The sequence below is a fragment of the Anarhichas minor genome, unplaced genomic scaffold, assembly GCF_050575085.1.
Source record: "Anarhichas minor isolate MPS153535 unplaced genomic scaffold, ASM5057508v1 ptg000135l, whole genome shotgun sequence".
Classification (NCBI taxonomy): Eukaryota; Metazoa; Chordata; class Actinopteri; order Perciformes; family Anarhichadidae; genus Anarhichas; species Anarhichas minor.
This window is the reverse complement of record NW_027466581.1, coordinates 261,427-283,770: the sequence shown is the minus strand read 5'-3', so window position 1 is coordinate 283,770 and position 22,344 is coordinate 261,427. Positions and strand designations below refer to the sequence as shown.

Below are 22,344 nucleotides of genomic sequence, written 5' to 3'. Positions count from 1 at the left end.
GACATAAACACATGAAGACATAAACACATGAATGCATGAACAAACACATAAACACATGAACAAACACATGAACACATGAACAAACACATAAACACATGAACACATGAACAAACACATAAACACATGAAGACATCAACACATGAACACATGAAGACATAAAAAGATGAATACATGAACATATAAACAAACACAAACACATGAACACATAAACAAACACATGAACACATGAACACAAACAAACACATGAAGACATGAACACATGAAGACATGAACACACAAACAAACACACATAAACACATAAATATGAACACATGAAGACATGAACACATAAACAAACACATAAACAAACACATGAACACACAAACAATAATGTATACATTTATATTTGAACCATTTCTGTTATTTATATATTTATATTGATACAGAATAAGTCGATGCATCTGTGAACATCTAATATCAGATATTAATACGGCCCGTCAGCCTCTACTCTGACTTTACTCTATAGAACATGAATGTGACCCAATAACAAGAGACTTCTTCTGTTCTAAACATACAGAAATACATTTGATTGGTTTTCCCACATATGATCACATATGATCACATTGATTATATTGATCACATCGATTATATTGATTACATTGATTATATTGATTATATTGATTATATTGATCACATTGATTATATTGATCACATTGATTATATTGATTATATTGATTACATTGATTATATTAATCACATTGATTATATTGATCACATTGATTATATTAATCACATTGATTATATTGATTATATTGATTACATTGATTATATTGATCACATTGATTATATTGATTATATTGATCACATATGATCACATTGATTATATTGATCACATTGATTATATTGATCACATTGATTATATTGATTATATTGATTATATTGATTACATTGATTATATTGATCACATTGATTATATTGATTATATTGATCACATATGATCACATTGATTATATTGATCACATTGATTATATTGATCACATTGATTATATTGATTATATTGATCACATTGATTATATTGATTATATTGATTATATTGATTACATTGATCACATTGATTACATTGATTATATTGATTATATTGATTATATTGATTATATTGATTATATTGATTACATTGATCACATTGATTACATTGATTATATTGATTATATTGATCACATATGATCACATTGATTATATTGATCACATTGATTATATTGATCACATTGATTATATTGATCACATTGATTATATTGATTATATTGATCACATTGATTACATTGATTATATTGATTACATTGATCACATTGATTATATTGATTATATTGATTACATTGATCACATTGATTACATTGATTATATTGATCACATATGATCACATTGATCACATTGATTATATTGATCACATATGATCACATTGATCACATTGATTATATTGATTAGGATTAAATATTCACTCTAGTCGAGGAAACGACTTTGTTAGAAAAGCAACCGGCTCGTCGTCTTGAGCGATACTTTTGGCGTCTGGTTTATATTCTGCCCGACAACACACTGAGGATCAATAAACAATATAAATGATGTAATACATTTTGTTTTAATAACTAGATTCTGATAAATGATCAAATATTCATCACATCTCTCTCTGCTGCAATAATAGAGTTTCTGTTTGTCCCTGAGGTTTAAATATAACACACACACATAGACACACGCACAGACAGACAGATAGAGACAGACAGACAGAAAGACAGAAAGACATAGAGACAGATAGAGACAGACAGACATAGAGACAGACAGAGACAGACAGACAGAGAGACATACATACAGACAGACAGAGAGACAGACATACAGACAGATACAGACAGAGAGACAGACAGAAAGACAGAGACATACAGACAGACAGATACAGACAGAGAGACAGACAGAAAGACAGAGACAGACAGACAAACAGATACAGACAGGAGACAGACAGAAAGACAGAGACAGACAGAGAGACAGACAGAAAGACAGAGACATACAGACAGACAGATACAGACAGAGAGACAGACAGAAAGACAGAGACAGACAGACAAACAGATACAGACAGGAGACAGACAGAAAGACAGAGACAGACAGACAGATAGAGACAGAGAGACAGACAGAGATATAGAGACAGACAGACATACAGACAGACATATAGAGACAGACATACATACAGACAGACAGACAAACAGATAGAGACAGAGAGACAGACAGAAAGAGACAGACAGACATACAGACATACATACACAGACAGAGAGACAGACATACAGACAGGAGACAGACAGAAAGACAGAGACAGACAGACAAACAGATAGAGACAGAGAGACAGACAGAGATATAGAGACGGACAGACAGACAGACAGAAAGAGACAGACAGAGAGACGGACAGACAGACAGACAGACAGAAAGAGACAAACAGACAGAGACAGAGAGATGGACAGAGATATAGAGACAGACAGACATACAGACAGACATATAGAGACAGACAGACAGACAGACATACAGACAGACATATAGAGACAGACAGACAGGATAGCTATAGAATCATGATGTGCTTCTCGTCCACGATGTCAAACATGAGATCTCATTCCAGCCAAAAGGCCCAGAAGGTTCCATCCATCACGGACCTGCTGAGGCTGACCAGACGGAGGTTCTAGGTGGCTCCAAAAAGGACGTCCACATCCATCCACACCACACAGTACCTCCATCCACACCCTGACCATCAACCGCTATCATTTATTATATTCACCATTTGGGCCATTTTGCTCTTAGACTGCTTTATAGAAGGCTAAGTGTTGAAGCAGTCACACGTGGACAAAACCGTCTGTAAAGATCCACAAAAGAATCCAAACAAAGGATAACGGTGACGGGAAAAAAGGAGCTTGCTAATATAATAATAATAATAATAATAATAATGGCTTTATTTATTAATTAATAAACAAAATAAATCTATAAATATAAAATAAATACATATCATATTAATAATAACAGCAGCAGTAATGATAATAATAATTGTATATATTGGTAAAAAATAATAGATTCATAAATATAATAATAGTGGTAATAATAATAATAATAATATTTTTGGATTACGGCAGTCGCCATGTTTTTTTTTTTAATCAATCAGTGAACAGGAAGTGACCATATCTGGACTGAGGAGGAGTGACGTAGAGACGCCGTATACGTCTCTGGTAGAGACCTGTCAATCACTGTGTAGCCCCGCCCTAAAGCATCCCCTGCTTTATGGTCTGTTTGACTCTAAATGGACCATAATGTACTAAATGAACATCATGCTGTATTGAAGAAGACTTGAAACTAGAGATTGGTTGGTTCAGAGTATGTGAATAAGACCACGTCGGCAGGTTGTGACAGGTTTAGTCTACAGGTGTGTTCTTCAGGACTTCTCTGGTCCTGAGATCGGTCTGCTGGAGGAACCACTCAGGTCGGGTTGGTGTTCCTTTTTCTTATTGCTGGACAGAAAAACTTTCAGCTCACATCAACTCCGGCTTCAGATGTTTTGGAGGTTAAAGTATTGAAATTGAATATCTATGATTAATATAGATAGAAATATTGTCGATGAGTAAAAACTAAAACTGTAAATTTCACACTCTGCCACTCATCATAATGGGAAGTGATGCTCGAATAGAATATAAATGTTATTTTGAATCATAATAATGTTTATAACAGTAAACAACTGATAGTTTTAAGAATAAATAAGTATGTAATAACACATTTTCTTTGGGAATGTTTCACTCAAAGGGTCAATATTGGAATTTCTTTTCAATTATTGTCAATATTTACAATCCTTTGTTAGAGATGAACGTGTCGTCCGTCAATGTGACCGTGGTTCTGGAGTACCGAGACTCCTTCACTAAAGCTGTGATCAAGAACGTGATCGTCGTGGTCCTCGGCATCTCCATCAACTACATCAATGCTGCCCTCATTCACACCTTTCATAACCACCAGGTATGATGCTCCTTTAATTATGTGGGAACAAAAAAGAAATATGCTGCAGATTAATATTTAAATTAGTGAGTCGGAGTCTTTTACTAGCAGCAGAAGATATTCAATGTTGATTCCAGATTTATCTGACACATTGAAATAACAGGTTCAGCCTTCTACATTTGTATACAACTATCTATGTATTACTACATTTGTATACAACTATCTATGTATTACTACATTTGTATACAACTATCTATGTATTACTACATTTGAAGTGGGAGAACCACTTCTACAGAAGACTTGTCACTCCATTTCTTTTTTTATGGAACTATAAAAACATTCAGTCAATGTTCAAACGAGTGGGGCTTCTTCCCTCACAAACACTCTGTGATGAGTTCAGACAGCGGCTCATTAAAGGTGAACAATGAAGAAGAAAAGGCGGCTGCGTCACCACAGTAAACAGTCTTTGGCCTTTTGAACAGAGTACGGTCTAGAAATAGAATAACTACGTTTGCAATATAAATAAACATGCGGTTGCTTTGATGTTAAGAATAAACACTTTTAAGACAGAAACTGTGTCATACTTCCTGACTTCTTTTGTCTTCCAGTAGTTCTGGTTTATGCAGACACTGAACCCCACGGAGGGAGCTTTATTACAGAGGGGACATTTCATGCATATGAACCCGTATGTATGGGATGATTCAAATAATTACTGTTGAACAGGACTCATTGTTGTTAAGACGCTGGTATCGGATCGGTACCGAGAAGGAAAAACAGTATCAGAACACCTCTAATAAAAAGAGTCTGAAAGGTATGACACACCTGATGAGTGTTTGTTGTTAACATTACACAGATGCAGAAAGTGACACCCTGTTTATTTATAGTGTTAAAATTCGATACTCTATTCATATCACCACTTGTAGGCAGTAACGGTTTACTGTGATGAAGCTGCTACCTCGTGGTTTCCCGGCACGCCGGTGCAATATGAGCGTACGTGAGGTTGCAGATTAATATTTATTTATAAGTATGGCTATTGTCTCTCTTGAACCAGACCAGTTTGATTTTGGCCCGTTTTCAAGAAATTTACAGAATTACCACTTATTTAGTGTGATGTTTAATGATTATTAGAACAACGTAATGTACAATAGTTTGACAATAGCAAAGCATAAATGCTCATTCATCAGGACTGAAATAAACCTTTCAGTATTTAAAGTAAATGTGCAACCCTTGATCTGTGTTATGGTTGGAGTTGACTGATAAACAGATCATCATAAACTTATTGGTAACAGCTGAAATATTACATAATCTGTAACTTTAATACGACCCACTCACTACTTACCTTGGTCATAACTCTATAAACCCCCAAATATAAAACTCAGTTCTACAAACATACAGTATCTGTCAGCCTCTAGTTATAGTCGGACAATATTGAAAATTGTCTACCACAGTATCTATAACTGCATCACTAGCACAGTATAGTACCATATAGTGAAGTAAATGGAAATAAATAGATTTAAAACAATGAGAATATGTTTTTGTTAATAAAGTCCAAAGTAGAAAAAGTGTCTACAAGTTTATATTGCCTCTCAATACATATTATCATATTGTTCGACCCTAAGCAACGCTGAAAGTATTCATATCGAAATGATTTGACAGCAGATTGTCAGGAATTGAATAACCATTAAGATATTAATGTTAAGTGTTGCTATTCATGTTTAATGCTGTTCTCCAGTAGAACAAATCTTTACTTCCATCCTGTGTTCTCTTTCTTCCACCCTCCAGATCTTCTACACGAATCCTCGCTACATCCTTATTATTCACCTGGTGGTCAACGACATGATCCAAGTCACGCTGACTGTCATCCTGTTCGTCATCAGCTACACCATCTACAAAATAAATGTCTCCGTCTGTAGCATCTTCATCCTACTTGCTCTTTTCACCACTGAAAACACCCCTCTGAACCTGGCTTGCATGGCGGTGGAGTGCTACATCGCCGTCTGCGTCCCCCTTCGCCACGTGCAGATCTGTACCGTCAGGAGAACGTTAATGCTGATCGCTTTAATGTGGGCGACAAGCATGTTGTCTGTTCTTCCTGATCTGTTCATCACTTTGGCCACAGAGCCGCTGGACTTCTTTCATTCCAGAGTCTTCTGTCTCAGACAAACCGTCTTCTCAAATCCCCTCATCATCAAGAAGAGAGATGTCACCTATATTGTGTATCTGGTTATAGATTGGTTTGTTATCTTTTACACTTACTTCAACATCCTGTTCACTGCAAAAAAAGCTAGCTTAGATGCTAAAAAGGCCAGAAACACAATCCTCCTCCATGGGTTCCAGCTGCTGCTTTGTATGGCATCATATGCAACACCCCAGTTAAAGCAGTCTCTGCTGCTATGGTTCCCTAAGAATTATTCAGACTCCCTGTTTGCCTGTTATATTATTGCACAGGTCCTGCCACGATCCATTACTCCAATCATCTATGGCTTAAGAAACAAGACTTTCAGGAAGTACTTAAAAAGACATCTATTGTGTAAAATGAGCACACAGTGAGATACAGCTCACGGATTATAATACGGAGGGCTTTCAAAAAGGTTCCATTTCAGTTTACTTTATGTAATTATAGAAAAACAGTTGAGTATCAAACCATTCCTTATTCACCCCTGGATTCTACAATAAATCATTAATCAATCTCCACTCAGAGTGTCTGCATTTGGGTCCACCTACACCAGTAATAACAACATGTTCTGCCTACAATGGACCCAGCAGATTACCACTTCATGAGGGGAGCAGTCTCCACCCGGGGACAGCGTTCGGGTCATCACAAGCAGACGCTGAAAACCTATGTGGATCACTCTCGGGACGCTTTGCTTCGAACAAACACAAGCTATGGCGGCAACCACCTCTTCACCACCCGGGGCCGCTTTTAGGCTCACCGGTTAGAGTGATGAGGATACTGGTGAATAATAATAATAATAATAATAATAATTAGTGCTGGGCAACGATTACAATTTTTAATCGCGATTAATCGCATGGATTTTTTGCGATTAATCTCATTGTTATGGCAAAGTTCAATAATGAATTATAAAGTAGTGTATTGCTCTTTTATTTTAAAGTGCTGCTCTATGAACTAAAGGTGAATAACATTGTGTGTAAACACTTTAAACACATCAGGTTGTTGTTAGCAGCAGTGTTCTCTTCACACAGCAGCAGTTCTATCTCTTCACTATCTGTGCTCAGTGTGTGTGTGTGTGAAACGTTCCACTGCTGTGCAACAGGAACATGTTTCACACCTTTCATCTACATGTGTGTGTTGTGTCTTCATGACAGTCAGAGCATGTGATGCAGCTCTACTCTTCATCACTATGATGCTGTAACTCAGAGGTGATGAAGGTGACCCAGCTCTACTCTTCATCACTATGATGCTGTAACTCAGAGGTGATGAAGGTGACCCAGCTCTACTCTTCATCAATATGATGCTGTAACTCAGAGGTGATGAAGGTGACCCAGCTCTACTCTTCATCACTATGATGCTGTAACTCAGAGGTGATGAAGGTGACCCAGCTCTACTCTTCATCACTATGATGCTGTAACTCAGAGGTGATGAAGGTGACCCAGCTCTACTCTTCATCACTATGATGCTGTAACTCAGAGGTGATGAAGGTGACCCAGCTCTACTCTTCATCACTATGACGCTGTAACTCAGAGGTGATGAAGGTGACCCAGCTCTACTCTTCATCAATATGATGCTGTAACTCAGAGGTGATGATGGTGACCCAGCTCTACTCTTCATCACTATGATGCTGTAACTCAGAGGTGATGAAGGTGACCCAGCTCTACTCTTCATCACTATGACGCTGTAACTCAGAGGTGATGAAGGTGACCCAGCTCTACTCTTCATCAATATGATGCTGTAACTCAGACTCTTCATCACTATGACACTGTAACTCAGAGGTGATGAAGGTGACCCAGCTCTACTCTTCATCACTATGATGCTGTAACTCAGAGGTGATGAAGGTGACCCAGCTCTACTCTTCATCACTATGATGCTGTAACTCAGAGGTGATGAAGGTGACCCAGCTCTACTCTTCATCACTATGATGCTGTAACTCAGAGGTGATGAAGGTGACCCAGCTCTACTCTTCATCACTATGATGCTGTAACTCAGAGGTGATGAAGGTGACCCAGCTCTACTCTTCATCACTATGATGCTGTAACTCAGAGGTGATGAAGGTGACCCAGCTCTACTCTTCATCACTATGATGCTGTAACTCAGAGGTGATGAAGGTGACCCAGCTCTACTCTTCATCAATATGATGCTGTAACTCAGAGGTGATGAAGGTGACCCAGCTCTACTCTTCATCACTATGACGCTGTAACTCAGAGGTGATGATGGTGACCCAGCTCTACTCTTCATCAATATGATGCTGTAACTCAGACTCTTCATCACTATGACGCTGTAACTCAGAGGTGATGAAGGTGACCCAGCTCTACTCTTCATCAATATGATGCTGTAACTCAGACTCTTCATCACTATGACGCTGTAACTCAGAGGTGATGAAGGTGACCCAGCTCTACTCTTCATCACTATGATGCTGTAACTCAGAGGTGATGAAGGTGACCCAGCTCTACTCTTCATCACTATGACGCTGTAACTCAGAGGTGATGAAGGTGACCCAGCTCTACTCTTCATCACTATGATGCTGTAACTCAGAGGTGATGAAGGTGACCCAGCTCTACTCTTCATCACTATGATGCTGTAACTCAGAGGTGATGAAGGTGACCCAGCTCTACTCTTCATCACTATGATGCTGTAACTCAGAGGTGATGAAGGTGACCCAGCTCTACTCTTCATCACTATGATGCTGTAACTCAGAGGTGATGAAGGTGACCCAGCTCTACTCTTCATCAATATGATGCTGTAACTCAGAGGTGATGAAGGTGACCCAGCTCTACTCTTCATCACTATGACGCTGTAACTCAGAGGTGATGAAGGTGACCCAGCTCTACTCTTCATCACTATGATGCTGTAACTCAGAGGTGATGAAGGTGACCCAGCTCTACTCTTCATCACTATGATGCTGTAACTCAGAGGTGATGAAGGTGACCCAGCTCTACTCTTCATCACTATGACGCTGTAACTCAGAGGTGATGAAGGTGACCCAGCTCTACTCTTCATCACTATGACGCTGTAACTCAGAGGTGATGAAGGTGACCCAGCTCTACTCTTCATCACTATGATGCTGTAACTCAGAGGTGATGAAGGTGACCCAGCTCTACTCTTCATCACTATGACGCTGTAACTCAGAGGTGATGAAGGTGACCCAGCTCTACTCTTCATCAATATGATGCTGTAACTCAGAGGTGATGATGGTGACCCAGCTCTACTCTTCATCACTATGATGCTGTAACTCAGAGGTGATGAAGGTGACCCAGCTCTACTCTTCATCACTATGACGCTGTAACTCAGAGGTGATGAAGGTGACCCAGCTCTACTCTTCATCAATATGATGCTGTAACTCAGACTCTTCATCACTATGACACTGTAACTCAGAGGTGATGAAGGTGACCCAGCTCTACTCTTCATCACTATGATGCTGTAACTCAGAGGTGATGAAGGTGACCCAGCTCTACTCTTCATCACTATGACGCTGTAACTCAGAGGTGATGAAGGTGACCCAGCTCTACTCTTCATCACTATGATGCTGTAACTCAGAGGTGATGAAGGTGACCCAGCTCTACTCTTCATCACTATGATGCTGTAACTCAGAGGTGATGAAGGTGACCCAGCTCTACTCTTCATCACTATGATGCTGTAACTCAGAGGTGATGAAGGTGACCCAGCTCTACTCTTCATCACTATGATGCTGTAACTCAGAGGTGATGAAGGTGACCCAGCTCTACTCTTCATCACTATGATGCTGTAACTCAGAGGTGATGAAGGTGACCCAGCTCTACTCTTCATCACTATGATGCTGTAACTCAGAGGTGATGAAGGTGACCCAGCTCTACTCTTCATCAATATGATGCTGTAACTCAGAGGTGATGAAGGTGACCCAGCTCTACTCTTCATCACTATGACGCTGTAACTCAGAGGTGATGATGGTGACCCAGCTCTACTCTTCATCAATATGATGCTGTAACTCAGACTCTTCATCACTATGATGCTGTAACTCAGAGGTGATGAAGGTGACCCAGCTCTACTCTTCATCAATATGATGCTGTAACTCAGACTCTTCATCACTATGACGCTGTAACTCAGAGGTGATGAAGGTGACCCAGCTCTACTCTTCATCACTATGATGCTGTAACTCAGAGGTGATGAAGGTGACCCAGCTCTACTCTTCATCACTATGACGCTGTAACTCAGAGGTGATGAAGGTGACCCAGCTCTACTCTTCATCACTATGATGCTGTAACTCAGAGGTGATGAAGGTGACCCAGCTCTACTCTTCATCACTATGATGCTGTAACTCAGAGGTGATGAAGGTGACCCAGCTCTACTCTTCATCACTATGATGCTGTAACTCAGAGGTGATGAAGGTGACCCAGCTCTACTCTTCATCACTATGATGCTGTAACTCAGAGGTGATGAAGGTGACCCAGCTCTACTCTTCATCACTATGATGCTGTAACTCAGAGGTGATGAAGGTGACCCAGCTCTACTCTTCATCACTATGATGCTGTAACTCAGAGGTGATGAAGGTGGCCCAGCTCTACTCTTCATCACTATGATGCTGTAACTCAGAGGTGATGAAGGTGGCCCAGCTCTACTCTTCATCACTATGACGCTGTAACTCAGAGGTGATGAAGGTGACCCAGCTCTACTCTTCATCAATATGATGCTGTAACTCAGAGGTGATGAAGGTGACCCAGCTCTACTCTTCATCACTATGACGCTGTAACTCAGAGGTGATGATGGTGACCCAGCTCTACTCTTCATCACTATGACGCTGTAACTCAGAGGTGATGAAGGTGACCCAGCTCTACTCTTCATCACTATGACGCTGTAACTCAGAGGTGATGAAGGTGACCCAGCTCTACTCTTCATCACTATGACGCTGTAACTCAGAGGTGATGAAGGTGACCCAGCTCTACTCTTCATCACTATGACGCTGTAACTCAGAGGTGATGAAGGTGACCCAGCTCTACTCTTCATCACTATGACGCTGTAACTCAGAGGTGATGATGGTGACCCAGCTCTACTCTTCATCACTATGATGCTGTAACTCAGAGGTGATGAAGGTGACCCAGCTCTACTCTTCATCACTATGATGCTGTAACTCAGAGGTGATGATGGTGACCCAGCTCTACTCTTCATCACTATGATGCTGTAACTCAGAGGTGATGAAGGTGACCCAGCTCTACTCTTCATCACTATGACGCTGTAACTCAGAGGTGATGATGGTTACCCAGCGATCAAAGAATAAAGACACTTTACCCACAATTTAGGTGTATTTTCCCTTTAACTCACGAGATGCAGCATGTTTTATACTTAAAACCTATTCAAGAAATACAACTGGGGAGGCTCGACTGTCTTCACTGGCGTCCATGAATGGAGAAGGACGTCTTACTGGAACTAAAACGCACGGATTTACTGAACAACCGTGAGATTAAACCGTGAGATTAGAGGATGGACTTTGTCTTTAAATAGTGAACAGCAGCTCTGGTAATGCGTTTGTTTTTACATCTGCAGTAGCTTTAATATGCTTGTTTATATATTATTATTTGTACAACTTGTTTTTATGAAGATTTTTCTTTGGTTTTACATGTGATAGGAACCATTGTTACGTCCAATGTTGCACTGGGGACATATTTAGCAGGTGCCAGTGTTGGCAACTTGGCGACTTTCTCACTAAATCTGGCGACTTTCCAAACCCTCATGGAGACTTTTTTTTGTCAAAAGCTACTAGTGACAAATCTAGCGACTTGTTCTGGTGTTGTTGGAGAATTTTCTGGTGTTTTGACGTTAAAGCATGTACATTCTGCTCTGTCGTGAACGAGCAGCGGGTGCTGCTGTGAGCACCTCCGCCGCCGCCCACAGAAGCCTCACGCTGCAGTCAGAGCAAAGAGGAGACGCACTCTCGGCAGATAGTGTATCTACAGGTGTTGGCTTCATTTTTACACGAAACAAATAATAACCGTAGCTGTGTTTCAGCTGAAGGACAGCAGTGAAGGCCCAGGTATAAAATGCACGGCCCGCCACTGGTTTACCGTGAATTTCTGAATTTCTATATATATATATATATATATATATATATATATATATATATATAGCTGATATAGGTGCACTAAAGTGTAAGTGTCTGCTGAGTTGACCACGGAGATCTGAGTGTCTGCTGACTTTACCGCAGCGATGTCCAGTATTCTCCATTCCTCCACCGCTGCCAGTGAGCAACGGACTTTCAAAATAAAATAAAATAAAAAATGCGTTAACGCGCTATAAAATAATTGTCGGCGTTAATGAATGCGTTAACGCGTTATTATTGCGTTAACTTGCCCAGCACTAATAATAATACATTTTATTTATATAGCGCTTTTCAAAATTCTCAAAGACACTCTACAAACATTAAAATCATCATAAAAAGCTAAACACTAAAAACATAGAACACACATTGGTCACACATTAAGTTCTGAAAAGGTGAGTTGTGATTTGAACATGGAAAGATCGGTGCAGTCTCGGATGTGTTTGGGGAGAGAATTCCAGAGGGAGGGGGCAGCAATGGAGAAGGCTCTGTCACCCCATGTCCGGTGCTTGGTCCTGAGTGGAAGGGACAGGAGGTTGGCATCAGAGGAGTGGAGCCGACGGGACGGAGTGTGGTGGTGGAGCAGGTCGGTGAGGTAGGAGGGGGCCTGATTATGGAGGGCTTTGTGAGTGAGGAGAAGGACTTTATATTCCGTTGTGGGACGGGGAGCCAGTGGAGATTCTGGAGAACAGGGGTGATGTGATCACGGGAGTGGGAGTGGGTGAGTAGGCGAGCAGCAGAGTTCTGGATGTACTGTCAGTACATCTTCACAAGTTGGTTGCATCCCACAACTGGCCGAACATGAGGACCGGAGAGGGTTTCCTCCCCCCTTTAGCTGACAGCCGTGTGGACAGAGCGTAGAGGGGGACTGCCAATTTAGCAAAGTTTCTCACAAACCTCCTATAGAAACTTGCGAAACCCAGGAACGACTTCAACTTCGCCAAACTCTGTGGTCGACGGCACTCTGCAACCGCCGAATCTTCTCCAGATCAGTAGCCACTCCAGTAACTGAAATGACATGTCCCAGGTAAGCAACTTCTGACTGAAAGAATGAGCACCTACTCAACTTGACCTTGAGATTAAACTGCCCCAGCCGGGACAACACCAAATCTAAGGTGCTGCTCGATGGTACACGAAAACACCACAATGTCATCCAGATACAGGAGAAGCGACTGGAACCTCTAACCCCCCAAAATCCGTTCCATCAACCGCTGAAAGGTACCTGGTGCATTACAGAGCCTGAACGGCATCCGTGTAAACTCATACAAGCCATACAAGCATCATACAAGCCTGTCTAGTTCATCTTCTTCAGACCTACAGGCAGAAGCTAAAATCTGCAAAGCCTGTGGTGAAGACTGTGGGGAGATGGTCCAACGAGGTAAAGCTGGAGTTACAGTCCTGCTTTGTCTGCACTGATTGGAGTGTTTGTGAGGCTGCTGCTACAGACCTGGATGGGCTCACTGACACTGTGACATCATACATCAATCTTTGTGAGGACATGTGTGTGCCGACTAAAACCTTCTGCACATACAACAACAATAAACCTGGTTCACTGCAAGACTCAGGCAGCTTCGTCGGGCTAAGGAGGAGGCCTACAGAAGTGGGTACAGGATCCTGTACAACCAGACCAGGAACACACTGACGAGGGAGATCAGGGTAGCTAAGAGGAGCTACACTGCAAAGCTGGAAAAAACTTTTCAGCCAACGACCCCTTGTCAGTGTGGAGAGGTCTGCAAGTTTGAAAAGCCCACCTCAATGACCCCCAACTGCCCCATCATCAAACAAGCACCTACACCCCCTGCCTCCTCATCTCTCCCAACCGACCCCCCACCGGCACTGAGGATCTGTGAAGAGGATGTGAGTCGGCTCTTTCACAGACAGAAGATCAGGAAGGCTCCGGGCCCGGACGGTGTGTCCCCCTCCTGCCTGAAAGTCTGTGCTGACCAGCTGGCCTCCATCTTCACGCAGACCTTCAACCGATCAGCTGTGTGAAGTCCCCTCCTGCTTCAAACGCTCCACGATCATCCCGGTCCCCAAGAAATCCTCCATCACAGGATTAAATGACTACAGGCCCGTCGCCCTGACGTCTGTGGTCATGAAATCCTTTGAGAGGCTGGTGTTGACCCATCTGAAGGACATCACAGGGCCCCTGCTGGACCTCCTGCAGTTTGCCTCGCGTGCAAACAGGTCAGTGGATGATGCAGTCAACATGGGACTGCACTACATGCTGCAACACCTCGACTCCCCAGGGACATATGCAAGGGTTCTGTTTGTGGACTTCAGCTCAGCGTTCAACACCATCATCCTGGAGATACTCCAACCCAAACTCTCCCAGCTCACTGTGCAGCCTCCACCTGTCAGTGGATCACTAACCTCCTGACTGACAGGACGCAGCAGGTGAGGCTGGGAAACACCACATCCAGCACCCGGACTATCAGCACTGGACCCCCCAGGGATGTGGTCTAGCACCCGGACTATCAGCACTGGACCCCCGGGGATGTGGTCTAGCACCCGGACTATCAGCACTGGACCCCCCAGGGATGTGTGCTCTCCCCACTGCTCTTCTCCCTCTACACCAACGACTGCACCTCAGAGGACCCGTCTGTTAGACTCCTGAAGTTCTCAGACGACACAACGGTCATCGGCCTCATCAGGGACGGTGATGAGTCTGCGTACAGATGGGAGGTTGAACAGCTGGTCCTCTGGTGTGGTCAGAACAACCTGGAGCTAAACAGGTTCAAAACTGTGGAGATGACAGTGGACTTCAGGAGGAGCCCCCCAACACTGCCCCCCCCCCCCCCCCCCTCACCATACTCAACAGCACTGTGTCTGCAGTGCAGACCTTCAGGTTTCTGGGATCCACAATCTCCCAGGACCTGAAGTGGGCTCCCAACATCAACACCATCAGGAAAAAGGTCCAGCAGAGGTTGAACTTCCTGCTACAGCTCAGGAAGTTCAACCTGCCTCAGGAGCTGCTGATCCCGTTCTACTCCACCATCATCCACTCTGTTCCTCCATCACTGTGTGGTTTGGATCGACCACCAAACAGGACAGGAACAGACTGCAATGGACTGTCAGGTCTGCAGAGAGAATCATTGGCTCCAGCCTGCCATCCATCCTGGACTTGTACACCTCCAGAGTCAGGAAACGGGCTGGAAAGATCTCTGCAGACCCTTCACACCCTGGACACAAGCTGTTCAACTCCTCCCCTCTGGTAGGCGCTACAGAGCACTGAACGCCAAAACCACCAGACACAGGAACATATATGTTTATACTTATATTGTACATAGTTGTTAAATGTTTATACCTACATCTGTTCTACTTTTCTTTTTTTTTGTTGCCCTTGTTTTATTTTTTATATATTTTTTTCTTGTTTATTGTAAACTTGTGTTTGTACATTGAGAGCGAAGTGGAAACCGGAGTCAAATTCCATGAATGTGTACACACACATGGCCAATAAAGCTGATTCTGAGTCTGATTCTGAAAAGGAGTGCAGAATGCATTACATTACATTACAGTCATTTAGCAGACGCTTTTATCCAAAGCGACTTACAATAAGTGTATTCAACATCGGTTTTCAAGAGAACTACTAGTCACCAGAAGTCATAAGTGCATCTCCTTTTTCAAACAAGCATCTAAGAGCATAAACCAGAGCCAAAGTACAGAAACAAACGAATGCAATAAGTGCCACAAACTAATACGAATACAATAAGTGCAACAAACTAGTATGAATACAATAAGTGCTAAGTGGAACGCTCAGGGTAGTACTTCTTGAAGAGGTGAGTTTTTAGCCTGATGAAAGATGGGCAGCGACTCTGCTGTCCTGACGTCAGTGGGGAGTTTATTCCACCATTGTGGGGCCAGGACAGAAAACAGCCGTGACCGGGTCGATCGGCCGTAGGGACCTCTGAGCGATGGGGGAACCGATCGCCCCGAGGCAGCAGAGCGAAGTGGTCGGGCGGGGATGTAGGGCTTGACCATGGAGATAGGAAGGAGCTGTTCCATTCACTAGGGTTAGGGTTAGCGATCTTTCTCAGCCACTCCCACCCGATGTTAACCACTCGCCAGGTCAAGAGTGGTAAACCACCTTGCCCCACTCAAAGCATCCAAGGACTCTTCGATACGTGGAAGAGGGAAAGCATCTCTGCGTGTTCTCACATTGAGCTGCCTGTAATCCACACAGAGCCTTAGCGACCCATCCTTCTTCCTCACTATCACCAAGGGGGAGGAGTAGGGACTACTGCTTTCCATGATAATGCCCTGCTGCAATAGCTGTGCTATATGTGTTTTGACTTCCTCATACTGACTTGGGGGTATACGCATGTAGCGCTGCCTAACCGGGGCTTCATCCAGGACTGGGATATCATGCTCTATCATGCTTGCACATCCCAAATCCATGTCTGACGTTGCAAAGACCCCAGAATGTTTACTCAGGAGCTGCCTCACTTTCTGTGCCTGTTCAACGGTCAGCCCTGGAAATTCCTATGTGCTACCACTTCGCAGCCCCACCAGCCCGTTCCCACAAGACTCGCTCTTCCTGCGGCCCTAATCGTTCAAATGCTACAGGAGCAGTACCACCCGACACCACTTCCACCGAATGTATTGAGCCGAGGCAGGTCTGAGATTCAATGTTCGCATACATTCACCACTGGTACCGCAGCCTGTCCATTCTCTACTGGACCTACTGCATTGGAAATGAGTAAGTCCCCCAGGAGGCTCCTGTCCCCCACACGTAATGACTCCACACACACAATGAGCCTGACAAAGCCTGCCCAGGTGAAACTGACACTGGTACAGAACACATTGATCCAGCCGGAAAGCGGAGAGGTACTGTGGAATAGGCAAAGCCTATAGGTGAAACAGCCTGCTCCTGCTGGCAAACCGAGAACGCCAAACCCCAAACTTCATCCGAATCAGACGCTGAATCCTGCTCGGTATCTGATGCCGACTGCTCCATCTCATAAAACTGCTTGATTACGTTCATGCCCAATATGCAAGGAACAGCTATTAACAACCAGAATGCCCCTCCCATTTGCAATCTTGCCCAAGGTACAGACATCCCTCTCAATACCCCAGGTAAGGAATGCCCAACCCATTGGCCGCCGATAGGGAGAGCCACTCACATTTTTTGAGAGTTGGCCTAAAAATGCTGCTCAAAAAATGTCTCTGTAATAGTTAATAGACACGTTAAATTTCCACAGTTGGACATTTGCCAACCAAACATTCATATTCCTCCTTTGGAACTTTAAAGTGTGAGCCCGACTGAACCTCACCTGTAGCTGGACTCATTACCACAGGGAGAGAGAGTTTCCCTGCTGCTCAGCTAGATGGGCAGACCTGTCACGGGAGACCGAAGGGAGCAACACAGGAGCTGCTCCTCTGTTTTTAGCCTCTACCCAGCACTGTCGCGCCATGTGACCAGCGACCCGACATTTAAAACATATAGGCTGACCATCAGCGTTAATCCTTGGCTGCTCCCCACGTACCCCCACCCGGCTAATCCCTAGACCGGACAAATCAGACACTTTCTCCAGAATACGCCGAGGGTCTCTCCTCTCGCTTTGAGACCGATATCTTATCTCCTGTCTGGCTTCCCCACCCAAATGGTCATAAATGTACATAGCCTTCTCAGTATCCTCAAAATGACGGTAACCCAAAACTGCATTCATCTCATCGAACCACTGGGACCCCCCATTGAAATCCGGACACTTCTTCTCTTTTGGTACTTAACCTTCTGGCCCAATTGGGGGGCGCTCGGGCTCAGGACATCTGCAAATATTGTTCGGAAAATAGCCTTATTGTTCGTCAATATTGTGGATCTGTCCCGTTTTTTTTCCGGATTAAACAGCAACGTATGGGCAACACTATCATATAAGTCACTTTTGACACACTCCAAACACAACTATAGGCTACTCATATAAACATCTATAAATCGTGGCATAAAAGCATGAAATCCTGGGCAGAAATCAGCGTTATGTCTGCCTCAAATCAATATTTTCTACACAGCCATCATTGAGTCCATCCTCTGCTCCTCCATCACGGTCTGGTACGCTGCAGCCACTGCCAAGGACAAGGGCAGGCTGCAGCGCATCATTCGCTCTGCCGAGAGGGTGATTGGCTGCAATCTGCCGTCCCTCCAGGACTTGTTCACTTCAAGAACCCTGAAGCGAACAAGAAGGATTGTAGCCGACCTCTCTCACCCTGGACATGAACTGTTTGTGCCCCTTCCATCTGGTAGGAGGCTGAGGTCCATCAGGACCAAGACCTCACGACACATGAACAGTTTCTTCCCGTCGGCAGTCGGGCTCATTAACAGAGCCCGGGACCCCCACTGACTCTGTCATCCCCAGGACAATTTCCTACCGGTCACTCCCCTGCACATCCCCTCTATTACACTCGACACTTTTACACTACACTTACATCTCACTTGTTTATAGTCCTGTTATCTGTTCGTTTGTGCACTTTATTTTATATTTTACTTTATTTTATATTTTCTGTAAATTTGAATATGTTTCTACTTTGCACTGTTGATTGTTGTTAAATGTTATGCACCTCCTGTCATGTCAAATTCCTTGTATGTTCAACATACCATGGCAATAAACGGTTCTGATTCTGATTCTGATAAACTGGCGACCTGTCCAGGGTGTACCCTGCCTTCGCCCAATGTCAGCTAGGATCGGCTCCAGCGCCCCGCGACCCTGAATAGGATAAGCGGTTTGAAGAATGGAATGGAAGTATTGAAAATTGCACTATAGTACAGTACTTTAGTAAATGTACTTTGTTACAATCCACAATTGTTAACATAAATACATTTAACAACCGAAAACTAATACACATTACTAACATTAACATATATTTACAACATTACAATGAATATGGAATATTTGAAGAACACTTTTAAAATTAATTTTCAATGATTAAAACGTGTAGTTTGAATATAAATAAGGTGCCAGAGTGCATAAAAAGCATGAAAATAGAGCTTGTTATTCAAAACAACATTGAAACAACAGCTTTTCTTCTTAACTTTAGCTGGATGAAGTCATTCAGGTTACAGCAGCTCCCTGATGCTGCTTCATAAAAAGAGATGAAACCGCTTCACACTCATTTCATAACTGGTGAAGGTGGAAACTAGAGCATACTATCTGAGGTAGGAATGTCTTTGATGCTCTCATACTGTGTTAGTGTAGTATTCTACTATGGTGTTTAGAATATTGCAATCATTTTGAACTATATGGAATTATTATGCTCAACTTCTAAATTTCTATATACAATTTAACAACTAGATGGTAAAATGTGTTTTGAGAAGTGGATAACAGTTCATCTCAAAACAGAAAAAACAGGCATCATTTTATTTAAACGATCATTCAACATAACATTTAATTCATGCGTTAATGATTTAATTTAATACGTTCTTCTTTTGAAGTTGTTAAAAACATGTGACTCCTGGTATTAAAGTAAAGTGTGCTACAGATGTTGGGAAACCTTTAAGATCCATGCAAGTACAACAGTGAGGATTTTGGATGGATACATTTAAAGATGAATGGTTTTCCTATAAACAGAGTGAGGATGAGTGAATTGGCTTTAGATTTATTTTGCTCTCCCTTCAATTGTTAACCAAGGTATTCCTGCTATGGTTGGAAATGTGTTTGAAATGTTCTTCAGAGGCTTGCAGGATCCTCAGATCAGCTCAATGAATTCATCGTCTTCCGGCTTTAACGTGTCGACTCTGAGTTATCGAGACTCCTACAACACAGTCGTAGCCAAAAATGTGATTGTTCTGACTCTCGGCCTCATCATCAACTACATCAACGGTTCCTTGATTCACACCTTCAGGAAACACCAGGTCACAGTCCTTTAGCACTGATTGTGTGTTACACTTTGTTAATATGTCATACTGTGTTATTATATCATACACTATATTATATTTCTATTATTTATATATATTTATACGGACAAATGCCGGGTATCATTACTTTATCACATTATAAATGAGTCTGATGGATGCAACATTCCTCCTGAATGATTTTTATGATTACTCCAATTCTAATTTTATTTTTATATTTCCCTTATTGCTTATTCTTGTAAATTATCTTATCTTATCAATATTATTCATTTTGTAGTTACCGATATATGAAAAATATTGAGTTGTTTAAACTGTGGTTCTTTCTTTTTTCTCTCCTCTCCTTCAGATATTTTATGTGAATCCCCGTTACATCCTCTTCATCCACCTGGTGGTGAACGACATGATCCAGCTGACGACATCAATCAGCCTGTTTGTCTTAACTTACGTCTTCTACAGAATTAATGTTTCCTTATGTTGCCTCATTATGATCTTCACTGTCTTCACCAACCTCAACACTCCATTAAATTTAGCTGTCATGGCCGTGGAGTGTTACATCGCTATCTGTCTACCACTGCGACACGCTGAGCTCTGTACCATCAGAAGAACATACATTCTGATTGGTTTGATTTGGGCCATGAGTGCAGTTTCAATACTGCCAGATGTCTTTATTTTACTGGCTACAGAGCCTGTGGAGTTATTTTATTCCAACATTTATTGTCATACTGATACTCTGTTCCGTCACCCTATCCACCTAAAAAAGAAGGAAGTTTCCTACCTAGTTTACCTGGTTGTTGTTTGGCTCACGCTCCTCTACACTTACATCAAGATCATCTTAGCTGCTAAAACAGCTAAAGCATCGAAATCAACTAAAGGAGACACAAACAAAGCCAGGAACACCATCCTGCTGCATGGCTTTCAGCTGCTGCTGTGTATGCTCACCTACGTAGCCCATCTGATCAGAAAGGCTCTGGTGTACATCTTCCCTGAATATTATAAAATTATCAATTTTGCCTCGTATATCATCGTCCAGTTGCTCCCCAGGTTGGTCAGTCCTATTGTGTACGGGCTACGAGACAATACATTCAGACAGCATCTAAAGAATTATCTGCTGTGTTCAATGAGACCAAGCATCAAACACGGACCTCACTGAAAATCATGTTGCTGTACTAGACCATGTGTGTATATATATCCTTTCTGCTAAATAACTAGTTAAATGTCACTCATAACCTTTTTATTTGTGAATAGATATTATTTATGATACATTATTAAAAGGTTTTCAGAATATACTCTTGATTTACAGAATATGATTTTACAGGGAAAACATGTTCAGACGAAGGCTGTGATATGTGTAACTATTCACACGGTTTGTCTTTAAGGTCCAAAATTACGTGAAATTGTAAAGTTTTAAGTATAAAAACCTTCACATTTTCTTGAGGAAGGATAAAAGATAATAAAATTGCACTCAGGTTATTTTTAATGTGAGAAAAACCTGCAGCTATTACGTTATTGATGCAGAAAGAAACCGTTCTTTATTTATGTGTGTGTCGACTTATTGAAATGATTGGAGTTGTATTGTTGCCGAAGGGCAGTTGTAAATATAAGATTATTTGTAATCTTACAGTTATTCACTTTGTACAGAATTCAATCAGTTTTCAGTAATGTCCTTTTTATTGTATGTTTATCTGAAATATACGGATTGGACAAGACATACTGCCCAATGTGTGTACATCGGTTCAGGCCTTCCTTAATGTTCACTAGTGATGTGCCACATGCAACCACACACACACGAACACACACACGACATCTGGATTTAACTACTATATATTTCAAGAGACATCTGACTTAATGTGTGTGTGTGTGTGTGTGTGTGTGTGTGTGTGTGTGTGTGTGTGTGTGTGTGTGTGTGTGTGTGTTTGCCGTATATGACTATTACCAAGGTGGGTTCATATTCTCTCTGTGATCTTGTCTTTGTATTAAGAGACAATATCTTGATTTTAGTTTCATCATTATTTTGTATGCGTGTCTCATTCTGCACATTCGATTTTTACAAATATGTTCTTTACTCTAAAATGAAACAATGTTGTTGTTTTGCCGATTTAAACAATCGCAGAAGACGAGCTGTCCTGTTACATCTGACTCTTCTGACTGAAGAGGAAAACAGGTCTCTAAACCAACTGTGTGTGCGAGGGATGATGCGTTCTTTAGGTGTTTTATTGTACAAATGTCACGTCGCATACTTTAAAGCGTTGCTCCAAAACAAACTAAAACGGTAAATGA

At 42.1% G+C, this 22,344-nt stretch overlaps 2 protein-coding genes across 2 annotated transcripts; both read left to right on the top strand.

The window, feature by feature from the left end:
* Window positions 1–3,852: 3,852 nt before the first annotated feature.
* LOC142941563 (odorant receptor 131-2-like) lies at window positions 3,853–6,531 on the top strand. The gene is made up of 2 exons (XM_076083520.1): window positions 3,853–4,002; window positions 5,764–6,531. Exons 1-2 carry the CDS (start codon window positions 3,853–3,855, stop codon window positions 6,529–6,531), a joined length of 918 nt encoding a protein of 305 aa, XP_075939635.1.
* A 13,383-nt stretch (window positions 6,532–19,914) lies between these two features.
* Window positions 19,915–21,217, top strand: LOC142941559 (odorant receptor 131-2-like). Its single transcript, XM_076083514.1, has 2 exons — window positions 19,915–20,067; window positions 20,414–21,217. The coding sequence occupies exons 1-2, from the start codon at window positions 19,915–19,917 to the stop codon at window positions 21,215–21,217; spliced, it is 957 nt and encodes a 318-aa protein (XP_075939629.1).
* The last annotated feature ends 1,127 nt before the right edge of the window (window positions 21,218–22,344 follow it).

Bases quoted from the DNA above. Each gene is read 5' to 3' on its own strand.
- LOC142941563 (XM_076083520.1), top strand. From the start codon at position 3,853: ATGAACGTGTCGTCCGTCAATGTGACCGTGGTTCTGGAGTACCGAGAC. The intron at 4,003-5,763 runs GTATGATGCTCC...TCCACCCTCCAG, and splicing joins ACACCTTTCATAACCACCAG to ATCTTCTACACGAATCCTCG.
- LOC142941559 (XM_076083514.1), top strand. From the start codon at position 19,915: ATGAATTCATCGTCTTCCGGCTTTAACGTGTCGACTCTGAGTTATCGA. The intron at 20,068-20,413 runs GTCACAGTCCTT...CCTCTCCTTCAG, and splicing joins ACACCTTCAGGAAACACCAG to ATATTTTATGTGAATCCCCG.